The sequence below is a fragment of the Oncorhynchus mykiss genome, chromosome 16 (genome assembly GCF_013265735.2).
Source record: "Oncorhynchus mykiss isolate Arlee chromosome 16, USDA_OmykA_1.1, whole genome shotgun sequence".
In the NCBI taxonomy this organism is placed as follows: Eukaryota; Metazoa; Chordata; class Actinopteri; order Salmoniformes; family Salmonidae; genus Oncorhynchus; species Oncorhynchus mykiss.
This window is the reverse complement of record NC_048580.1, coordinates 39,575,953-39,588,196: the sequence shown is the minus strand read 5'-3', so window position 1 is coordinate 39,588,196 and position 12,244 is coordinate 39,575,953. Positions and strand designations below refer to the sequence as shown.

At 44.1% G+C, this 12,244-nt stretch overlaps 1 protein-coding gene across 2 annotated transcripts; it reads right to left on the bottom strand.

Moving 5' to 3' along the window:
- Positions 1-734: 734 nt before the first annotated feature.
- LOC110491939 (N-alpha-acetyltransferase 10) lies at positions 735-3,754 on the bottom strand. Of its 2 annotated transcripts, none has more exons than XM_021565821.2 (8): positions 3,545-3,754; positions 3,054-3,152; positions 2,797-2,855; positions 2,673-2,718; positions 2,400-2,515; positions 2,101-2,148; positions 1,757-1,841; positions 735-1,353 (listed from the first exon to the last, which is right to left on the bottom strand). In XM_021565821.2, the coding sequence occupies exons 1-8, from the start codon at positions 3,563-3,565 to the stop codon at positions 1,168-1,170; spliced, it is 660 nt and encodes a 219-aa protein (XP_021421496.1). In that variant the 5' UTR covers positions 3,566-3,754; the 3' UTR covers positions 735-1,167. The 2 variants fall into 2 exon arrangements, with proteins under 2 accessions (XP_021421496.1, XP_021421497.1); XM_021565822.2 differs by having other exon boundaries at positions 2,101-2,145.
- Between the last annotated feature and the right edge of the window lie 8,490 nt (positions 3,755-12,244).

The following is a 12,244-nucleotide window of genomic DNA, read 5'->3' as shown; positions in this document are numbered from 1 at the left end:
TCTCCATTACATATGTCACCAGTAGTAAGTGTACCATTAATCACAGTCATTTGGTTACATACAGTACATTTCTGTTAATGCATGTATTAATTAGTAATTTACTGTTCTCATTCTCAGAGTGGAAACGTTGTTTGCAGAGGTCACAACCTGCTACATATGTGAGAAACAAGTTTCGTTTTATTTCATAACTATCATTTACAATATTTGTCCATTTGTTTCATTGTCTTTTGTTTGGATGATCCATGTAACACATGTGAGTAATGAGTTTTTATTTTTATATATTTTTAATTCATGACAATGATTGAGAAACTAAAACATTGAAATTAAACTGTTCTATGAAAATCAGACATGGTACAAGGATAAATTGTAAGCTTCCCCAAACTTCAAACTCGTGTTGCCTATGCGGTCAATAAAATAATTGCCATGTTTAAATGGTCATATTTTGCCTGTAGGCTACTTTGAAGCAAGGGAAGAAATGCCTCATAACATTAAATAAATATTCAGGTTTCAAACAATTCCGTATGTTTTCAAAATGCATACTGCCTAATTTAGCCAGCTAACTGAAACCCTGGTCTGAATATGTCCCTAGTCTTATTACTAGTTGTAAAGTCTCACTACTGTAAGCGTTGTATGCATTCTACTCACAACAGTACGACCTGGTGGTCATTCTTAGAATTTCAACCTTAAATAGTTGCAATTTCAAACCTAGAAAAAAAGAATGCCACTACAAAAAGTATTACTTGAAACTTTTATTTTCAGCATTTTGAAGAATATTTCACAGATCTCATTAAGTCACACCCAAAAACAGAGGTTATTTTTTTCAAAATGTGTTGATTTCATGGGTGAGTGGGGGGGTTGAAAACAGTAGTAGTGACAGCATCAAGCCCAAAACAACCTTTTAAGAACCAGTTGTGAATTTGAGCTCAACATCAACTTGTCATTTCAGTTGCAAAGTAATTTCTTTCAATCACATTGTATCACTAATGTCGAGAGAGAAATGCTATTTTAGTAAAAAAAAAATCTACTTTTACTTTACGCTGTAAAAGTAACAGAAGTGAATGGAGAAGCGGACTGCCACTGGGTATCATTTTTCCCTTTATGTGAGATAAAAAGTATAGTAAGTATCTTTGACGGCAAATTTAAAAATGGCTACTAAAGATGGCTGAGTCATTGTGAATCGGAGGATGAATCTTTGACGTCTGTGCTCTCTGTGGCCTCGCTAACTTCACTGAGGTCTTTGTTCTCTCCTCCGCTGTCCCCCTCTCCCTCTTTCTCCTGGTCACCGGGTGTGGTCGTAGCTGTAGGTGCCTCCTGACCCAGGGCCTTCATTCCTGGCTTCCTCAACTGTGGGACCCATAGACAGAAACAACAGACAAAACGGTCAAAATTCAGTTGACAAAAAGGAAAGGTTGACCTTAACCCTCAGGTAAAGAGAGTGGCTCATGACTGCGTTACGATTCTCTACCCTTCATCCAGAAGTGTGCACTTGTTCACTCCAGTTCATGCATTTAAAAGCAAGCACGGTGGGAGAGAGTTTGCACCATACTGCTCACACCAGTCTATTACTTTTAAATCCATGAGGGAGAATAGAATATAGGACGCACCCTTCGGGGAAAAGCGTATGCAAAACACTGGGTGAGACGAAGGTGGTTAAAGCGCCTGTATGCAAAACACTGGGTGAGACAAAGGTGGTTGGATTACGCCCAATAAAAGCCATGCTGCTGGATAAAGGGAAAGAGTAAAATTAAAAATTCACCTCATCAGCCATGTGGGCTAGGTCTCTCTTCATGGCATAGGCATCCTCCCCATCTGCATAGTACTTGGGCTCTATTTCACTAATCCTATGAAAGAGAAAGGAAATGATTTGTAAGTGAGTGACCAACAACATATTATACATGTACATTGCATCACTGCAAACAATACCTGGTTAAATAAGAGCAAAAATAAATGAATTTGAATGCAAAGAGTATCATTAGGGAATATGACCCACAGTCCCTGAATAAACGTCGGTTTGAATAGGAGGCTGACATGGAACATCTATATTACATATGCATTTGCTTTAAGAGGGTTTGTTTTCACAAGGATAGAAGGAGATCTTACTGGAATTTCAGTGTGTTTGAGTACAGGTGCAAGGCCGCTCGGTTACTGCAGTAGGAGAAAATTAGATGGATGCAATTCAAGTTATTTGTGAACAAACAAATACCACTTAAGGATGATCTGACACAAACAATGTCTCTCTGTATTTAAATGATCTTCTGGCTACACTTCTAGAGAACAGAAGAGCAGCATTCCATTACAAAAACTTATGTGGAAATTCTTATCTAAGAGTCATATAAAAACGACTTGAAATAGAACCATCTCATTGAAGTCCAACACAGACATCCAGCACACTGCACTACCTTTTCCGGACATGAAGTGAGACATATTTGGCGTTGAAGTTTTCAATCATAGCTCGACTGGCTTGGTCCATCAGCTTCTGAGCTAGTCCCAAACGTCTGTGAGAGCGCTTGACAGCCTGAGCGACAGAGACAATCCAAACCGTTGTTAATAATCCTTCCTGTTACTCAACAACCGCACCTAAACAACCTGACAAGTGCTGCAGATGATAGGGCACGCACGCCACCCCCTCTTCAATTAAGTACTACAATGAACAATACATAACCAAGACTCACCAGGGACGTGATGTGACCATGGGGGACATCATCTGGATCCTCCTCCCTGCATACCACATAAAGAGTGAGGGCTTGATAGAGACTGACAAACAATGACATGAGATAAGATCTGTAGTATACTCACATCTTGGCCAAAACATATCCCACTATTTTGCCATTCTCATCCTCTGCGATGTAGGAGAGCTGAAAGACGAGCAAAGACAAGGTGATGTTAGAGATAGATACACTGAGTTACACAGACATCTAGTAACAACTAGGCCTAAATCGAACCCGTCATTCCTTCTGATAAGTTAGATTCAATTTGTGACTGATTGAATGCCAGGACAAAGACTTGAGTCAAGTGGTGATGGAGTTGTCTGCTGAAGAGGAAGCCATGTTAACCTGCGGCCAGGACAGTCCGTGGTAGAAGTAGTACTTCATCTGGTAGTTCTCTGGGAGACACAGCAGGTTGCAGTGCTGCATGTTCATAAGGTCCTCCGGCTGAGGAAACAGAACAAGGAATGTCAATGGTATGGATACTGACTGAAACAATTACTTTAACGTTAGTTAGCTAGAACACTTCAGAAAAGGGACTACAAGAAGAGATATGTGTCCCCACTCCAGACTCGGTCAAAATATCACTATTGACAATAGTAAGCTAACGTTAACTACACTTCAAGTGGCACTTCTCCTGTTTACTTTGTTGATAGTTACAGTATAAGCAATCCATTTAAATAGTAGCTAGCTAAATAGGCTAGTTGGCTCACAGTTTGACATGGCATGCATAAGTGGAGCTATCAGAAACCCTTGGATTGTTATTATTAGCGATGGGTGGCTATCTAGCTAAGGTAAACTAGCACAGTGTTGCATGGTCGACAGTGCTTCTCACTTACCCTTGCGTTGCGAATATTCATGTTTTCTTTGACCGTCACACGTTCAGATGATGAAAAATATAAATAATGGGGGTAAAGTGTTCAAGCTATGAACTCCTAACGTTGTCTTAGATTATGTTTCAGGAGTGTTAGTTAGCTACTTAGCAAGTTAAACCGAAGAGGAAGCATGCGCTTAACCGGAAGTTAATGATAGGTAAGTCCCGCCTCTAGGGTCATGGCTAGAAGGAATCCAGCTTCATCTTCGGTGGGGTTTATCGGCAGTTGGCATCTAGCATTATGGTGCATTATCGCCACCTACTGTACTGGAGTGTGAGCCAGATACAAGGAGAAACGACATCCTACCTGCCAGCCCCTTCTTACTCTTAAAAAATATAAAATATTTGGGACAATATCTAATGACGTTCTACTCAATATACTCTTTAAAATAATTTCCTGTATGCCCTCTCCCTCATATCAGTTCTCAGCCTCTCTCTTTCCCTATGATACTGCCCACACACGCTCCACAGTCTCTGTTTCCTGGCAATAACCACACTTTTTTGTTGGATGCTTTCCTATCACATTTAAGCACTTATTTAACCGACTGTGTCCCACCCTTAATCTTGTAAAAAATAGCCTCCCCTCTTCTGTCCCTTCCTGCCGTTCTCCCCGACTTGCCTCTGTACTTGAATTAAATTAGTATTTCTATTCCACTGCTCCTGCCATCTCTGCACCATCACTGTCCATATCCGGCTTTTTACCTCTGCATTGCTCATTGAAACTACAACATCAACATCCCCACTACTAAGCGCTTGTTTAGCCAGTACATCAACTGCCTCGTTCCCCTCCGCCCCCACATGGCTGTATCCCAAGTAAATCTTATCTGTATACCCATCTGTTTAATCTTGCCATGGGTTTGTAGCACCTCATATAGCAGGTCTTGTCTGCTACGTGATCTAAAGGACTGGAGACTCATTAACACTGCACATGAATCAGAGCAAATAACAACTCTGTCTGGCTTGACTTCCTCCACCCGCTGCAAGGCCAACAGTATGGCCATCACATACTTTTTCTTGCCACTGTACCTCCCCACCCTCCCCACTGTACCTCCCCACCCTCCCCACTGTACCTCCCCACCCTCACCTGGATAGACCTTCCAAACCAGACATTCTTTATCCAGTTGTACATTCTTCCTCCTACCCCCATAATATCAAGCTTAATTAACAACCCCTCCTTCCACATCATATCATACACCTTCTCCACATAAAAAAAGACAGCTACAACAGTCTCCTTGTTCACCTGAGCCTTCCTGACCTCTGCTTCTAAGCAGAGCACTGGGTCGATAGTTCCCCTACCCTTCCTGAACCCACTCTGATGTGGCGATACTAACCCCCTGCTCTCCAGGATGTAAGTTAACCTCTCCGCAATCATATGTTCCATAATCTTACATACATGTGATGTTAAAGCGATTGGCCGATGCCTCGTTGGGTCCTCTACTGGCTTCTGGATTGGTACCACTACTGCCTCCTTCCAACTGCCTAGTAGTTTCCCCTCCTCCCACACTGTTGTACAACACCAATACCTTATCCAGTGCCTCATCATTAAGATGGGCCAACATAACACAGCACACCTCATCTTTCCAAGGTGAAGTTAACCCAGCCTTGCCTATTTCCCTTTTCCCTTTTCACCTCTGCCATGGTAAATGGTGCATTCAACGCATCATTTACTTCCTCCCTCCTATCCAGCTCTCCAGGATAATCCTCTCTCGTTCTCTCCCTCTCCCTCTGCACCTCCTCTGACAAATTAGCCCGAGCTATGCACTTGGACAAATGCTTAGGCCCTCATCTATGCCTTCTCCTCATCTGTTACTACCACATCCTTCCCGCTCGTCAACACTGGATAATCCCACTCCCTTCTGACCCCACTCATCCTCTTAATCATCCCCCATACTTCTCCTACAGGTGTCGCCTTTCAATGATGTCATAGACCCGATGCCAACTTTGACCTCTTTGCCTGACGAATAGTTCTCCTCACCAGGGCCTGTTTATACCGAATCAGATGTTGGAAGTTATGCATCCTTTTCAGGGCTCTAAATGCCGTGTTCTTACTCCTCACCATTTCCCCACACACATCCGTCCACCATGGGACTGTTTTCCTCCTCCCTGAACTCTTAGGTATCTCAGTAGCTGCCCCCACTAACGCTGTTCTCACCCAGTTATTCATACTATCCACATCCTCTCTCATATCCACCCAAGCCATCACCTGTTCACTCAGCTCCTGAATCTGATCCCACTTTGCCCTTCCAAACACCCACCTGCCTCCTTGACCCATTGACACCTCCTCCTCCCTCTGGCCTACTGTGCATACTATGGGGTAATGATCACTCCCTACTGTCGACTCCTCCCATACCTCCCACTCACAGATTCCTGCCATCGCACTAGATACCAGAGTGAGTTCCCTGGCAAACTCTTTCCCTGTGGCTACATCAATCCTGGTCCCTCGGCCATCATTCAGGCACACCATATCTTTGATTACTATCAAATTGTCCATCACTTGGCCAATTCCATCCACCTGTTTCCCCCCCCAGAGCATATTGTGGGCATTGAAATATCCACACCACATTACCGTACTTCTATCCTGGCCCTCCACCCTCTCCAGCACTTCCAGGTCCAATATCTGACAGGGATTATAGTAGTTCACTACCACTAGCATCCCTCCTCTCAACCACACCTCCACATATTCCTGTTCAATACCTTTGCCTTGCATCCTATAGGGAAGTCCTTTCTTTATGAAAGTGGCACCCCACCTCCCCACATATCCCTGTATGATAAACTCCACAGTCGGTTTGAGTCATGTTTCCTACACACAAATCACATCAGCCTTAGCTGGCATATCTACAATGAACTGCTTGAATTCCTGCCCATTAGCCAACAGACTTCGAACATTCCATTGTAGTATTAACATCATAACTAAGATCCAGTAATACATGACTCCACCCTCGGCTGATTGAGGTAATCTCAAACCTCTTCCCATGTCAACCCATGTCTACTTTAGCAGTGCTATTGATAGCTCCTACTATGAACGTCACAAGCTTTCTCTTATCAATGTATACCATATCACCCCCGGTCTAGATGCTCCTACCCATCTCTCCCTTGAACCTGTATCTACCTGGACCAGCCTCACTGCCTCAGCATATGACACCCTTCTCTGCACTCTTACTCTCACTTTTACTCTTACTCTGCACTCTCTTACTTGCACCTCCACTGCCTGCTTCATTGCCTCACACCCACTATATGCCACACTATGAGCACCCCCACAGCTGCAACCCTTTGGTTGTACACCATCCCCACATTTCCCATACTCATGCTCCCCTCCACGTCTTGCACTCCTCTTTATCTGTTTACAGGCTGCTGCCACATGCCCAAACCTCTGGCAGTTATAGCATCTTAAAGGCGTTGGTACATAAAGCCCTCACATAATAACTCATATATCCTATGCTTACTGTATTTGTCAGTACCCGGTCCTTGACGTGTAACAGAATAGACTGGCTGTCTACCCTAACCCCACCCCTTGTTTCTTGCAATCTTTGAGCATCCACTAGAACACCTCCTCTCATATTGTTGCTTACCTCTTTACTGCTGAGACCCACAGGCCCTCCTGTTATCCCCCCTTTAATCCACTGCTTCCCTGCTTTTTAAAAATGCATTTTATTTCACCTTTATTAAAACCAGGTAGGCTAGTTGAGAACAAGTTCTCATTTACAACTGCGACCTGGCCAAGATGAAGCGTAGCAATTCGACACATACAACAACACAGAGTTCCACATGGAATAAACAAACATGAAGTCAATAATACAGTAGAGAAAAAAAGTCTATATACAGTGTGTGCAAATGAGGTAAGATAAGGGAGGTAAAGCAATAAATAGGCCATAGTGGCGAGGTAATTACGATATTCAGTTGAAGTTGGAAGTTTATATGCACCTTAGCCAAATACATTTAGACTCAGTTTTTCACAATTCCTGACATTGAATCCTAGTAAAAATTCCATATCTTAGGTCAGTTAGGATCACCACTTTATTTAAGAATGTGAAATGTCAGAATAATAGTAAAGAGAATGATTTATTTCAGCTTTTATTTCTTTCATCACATTCCCAGTGGGTCAGAAGTTTACATACACTCAATTAGTATTTGGTAACATTGCCTTTAAATAGTTTAACTTGGGTCAAACGTTTCGGGGAGCCTTCCACAAGCTTCCCACAATAAATTGGGTGAATTTTGGCCCATTCCCCCTGACAGAGCTGGTGTAACTGAGTTAGGTTTGGAGGCCTCCTTGCTCGCACACGCTTTTTCAGTTCTGCCCACAAATTTTCTATGGGATTGAGGTCAGGGCTTTGTGATGGCCACTCCAATACCTTCACTTTGTTGTCCTTAAGCCATTTTTCCACAACTTTGGAAGTATGTTTGGGGTCATTGTCCATTTGGAAGACCCATTTGCCATCAAGCTTTAACTTCCTGACTGATGTCTTGAGATGTTGCTTCAATATAGCCACATCCTTTTCCTCTCTCATGATGCCATCTATTTTGTGAAGTACACCAGTCCTTCCTGCAGCAAAGCACCCCCACAACATGATGCTGCCACCCCCGTGCTTCACGGCTGGGATGATGTTCTTCGGCTTGCAAGCCTCCCCCTTTAACCTCCAAACATAACGATGGTCATTATGGCCAACAGTTATATTTTGTTTCATCAGACCAGAGGACATTACTCAAAGAAGTATGATCTTTGTCCCATGTGCAGTTGCAAACAGTAGTCTGGTTTTGGAGCAGTGGCTTCTTCCTTGCTGAGCGGCCTTTCAGGACTCGTTTTACTGTGAATATAGATACTTTTGTACCTGTTTCCCCCAGCATCTTCACAAGGTCCTTTGCTGTTGTTCTGGGAATGATTTGCACTTTTCGCACCAAAGTACGTTCATCTCTAGGAGGCAGAACACGTCTCCTTCCTGAGCGGTATGACGGATGCGTGGTCTCATGGTGTTTATACTTGCATACTATTGTTTGTACAGGTGAACGTGGTACCTTCAGGCATTTAGAAATTTCTCCCAAAAGATGAACCAGACTTGTGGAGGTCTACAATTTCTTGGCGGATTTCTTTTGATTTCCCCATGATGTCAAGCAGAGGCACTGAGTTTGAAGGTAGGCCTTGAAATACATCCCCAGGTACACCTCCAATTTACTAAAATGATGTCAATTAGCCTATCAGAAGCTTCTAAAGCCATGACATCATTTTCTGGAATTTTCCAAACTGTTTAAAGGCACAGTCAACTTAGTGTATGTGAACTTCTGACCCACTGGAATTGTGATACAGTGAATTATAAGTGAAATAATCAGTCTGTAAACAATTGTTGGAAAAATGACTTGTGTCATGCACAAAGTAGATGTCTTAACCAACTTGCCAAAACTATAGTTTGTTAACAAGAAATTAGTGGAATGGTTGAAAAAATAGTTTTAATGACTTCAACCTAAGTGTATGTAAACTTACGACTTCAACTGTAGCAATTAAACACGGGAGTGATAGATGTGCAGAAGATGAATGTGCAAGTAAAGAGATGCAAAGGAGCTAAATTAATAAATACAGTATGGGGATGAGGATGAGGTAGTTGGATGGGCTATTTAAAGACGGGCTATGTACAGGTGCAATGATCTGTGAGCTGCTCTGGCAGCTGGTGCTTGAAGTTAGTGAGGGAGATATGAGTCTCCAGCTTCAGTGATTTTTGCAGTTCGTTCCAGTCATAGGCAGCAGAGAACTGGAAGGAAAGGCGGCGAAACGAGGAATTCGCTTTGGGGTTACCAGTGAAATATACCTGCTGGAGTGCATTCTGCGGGTGGGTGCTGCTATGGTGACCAGTGAACTGACATAAGGCGGGGCTTTACCTAGCAAAGACTTGTAGATGACTTGGAGCCAGTGGGTTTGGCGACGAGTATGAAGTGAGGGCCAGCCAACGAGAGCGTACAGGTTGCAGTCGTGGGTAGTATATGGGGCTTTGGTGACAAAATGGATGGCACTGTGGTAGACTGCATCCCCTTTGTTGAGTAGAGTGTTGGAGGCTATTTTGTAAATGACATCGCCGAAGTCGAGGATTGGTAGGATAGTCACTTTTACGAGGGTGTGTTTGGCATGAGTGAAGGATGCTTTGTTGCGAAATAGGAAGCTGATTCTAGATTTAATTTTGGATTGGAGATGCTTATTGTGGGTCTGGAAGGAGAGTTTACAGTCTAACCAGACACCTAGGTATTTGTAGTTGTCCACATATTTTAAGTCAGAACCGTCCAGAGTAGTGATTCTGGACGGGCAGGCAGTTGCGGGCAGCGACCGGTTGAAGAGGATGCATTTAGTTTTACTTGCATTTAAGAGCAGTTGGAGGCCACGGAAGAGAGTTGTATGGCATTGCAGCTTGTCTGGAGGTTAGGTAGCACAGTGTTCAAAGAAGGGCCAGAAGTATACAGAATGGTGTCGTCTGCGTAGAGGTGGATCATAGAATCACCAGCAGCAAGAGTGACTGAGGTGACCAGCTCGGAAACCAGACTGCATAGCGGAGAAGGTACGGTGGGATTCGAAATGGTCAGTGATCTGTTTGTTAACATGGCTTTCGAAGACCTTAGAAAGGCAGGGTAGGATAGATATAGGTCTGTAGCAGTTTTGGTCTAGAGTGTCTCCCCCTTTGAAGAGGAGGAGGACTGGGTGAAGGAGAAATGGGGGAGGCTTGGGCGAGTTGCTGTGGGGGGTGCAGGGCGGTTGACCGGGGTAGGAGTAGCTAGGTGGAAAGCATGGCTAGCCGTAGAAAAATGCTTGTTGAAATTCTCAATTATCATGGATTTATCAGTGGTGACAGTGTTTCCTAGACTCAGTGCAGCAGGCAGCTGGGAGGAGGTGCCCTTATTCTCCATGGACTACAGCGTCCCAGAACTTTTTTGAGTTTGTGCTACTGGATGCAAATTTCTGTTTGAAAAAGCTAGCCTTGGCTTTCATAACTGCCTGTGTATATTGGTTCCTAACTTCCCTGAAAAGTTGCATATCACAGGGGCTATTTGATGCTAATTCAGTCCGCCACATGATGTTTTAGTGCTGGTCAAGGGCAGTCATGTCTGGAGTGAACCAAGAGCTATATCTGTTCCTCGTTCTAAATTTTTTTGAGTGGGGCATGCTTATTTAAGATGTATTTTTTATTTATCCGTTATTTTACCAGGTAAGTTGACTGAGAACACGTTCTCATTTGCAGCAACGACCTGGGGAATAGTTACAGGGGAGAGGAGGGGGATGAATGAGCCAATTGTAAACTGGGGATTATTAGGTGACCATGATGGTTTGAGGGCCAGATTGGGAATTTAGCCAGGACACCGGGGTTAACACCCTTACTCTTATGATAAGTGCCATGGGATCTTTAATGACCTCAGAGAGTCAGGACACCCGTTTAACGTCCCATCCGAAAGACAGCACCCTACACAGGGCAGTGTCAGGGGCATTGGGATATTATTTTGTTTTTAGACCAGAGGAAAGAGTGCCTCCTACTGGCCCTCCAACACCACTTTCAGCAGCATCTGGTCTCCCATCTAGGACCAACCCTGCTAGGCTTCAGAATAAGCCAGCGGTGGTATGCAGGGTGGTATGCTGCTGGCAAGATGGTGAGGAAGGCACTTTTAAAGAATAACCAAACATCCTCTACTGACGGGATGAGGTCAATATCCTTCCACAATACCCGGGCCAGATTGATTAGAAAGGCCTGCTCGCTGAAGTGTTTTAGGGAGCGTTTGACGGTGCTGAGGGATGGTCATTTGACCGCAGACCCATTACGGATGCAGGCAATGAGGCAGTGATTTCTGAGATCTTGGTTGAAGACAGCAGAGGTGTATTTGGAGGGCAAGTTGGTTAGGATGATATCTACGAGGGTGCCCGTGTTAATTTGTGTGAGATTGAGGGCATCAAGCCTAGATTGTAGGATGCCGGGGTGTTAAGCATGTCCCAGTTTAGGTCACCTAGCAGCACGAGCTCTGAAGATAGATGGAGGGCAATCAATTCACAGGGCACAGCTGGGGGCGGAGGGTGGTCTATAGCAAGCGGCAACGGTGAGAGACTTGTTTCTGGAAAGGTGGATTTTTAGAAGTAGAAGCTCGACTTGTTTGGGCACAGACCTGGATAGTGTGACAGAACTCTGCAGGCTATCCCTGCAGTATATTGCCACTCCGCCCCCTTTGGCAGTTCTATCTTGTCGAAAATGTTATAGTTAGGGATGGACATTTCAGGGCTTGATCTGTCCAGCTGCTCCACACCACCTTACACTTCCCTATTGAGAGCTTTTTCCCTCTGCGCCATGTCCTTACAGAACACCAACAAGCTCCCATCTCTTAACACTTTAGCATTGACAACTACCCCAATCAAATCTTTTATCACAGCCCTCAACCTTATCGGACTCTATGCCCCAACTGCTCCTTCCTCCCTAAACTTCCAGATCACGTTATGCTCCTCCTCACCTCCATGCTCTTTTCGCAGACGAAATCAGTGACCGGAGCCAGATTACGATCAGCTGGAAGGAGTGGGACGGAAGATGGCGGAAACTGAGGTTTTGTTTGAAACGGCTAGTGTGTCGAGTGAAGCTAATAGCACAGAAAGTGAGAATGAATGGGTTACAGTGGCGAAGAAAAAGGGAAACAAGAGAAGCAAAGATATATTGTA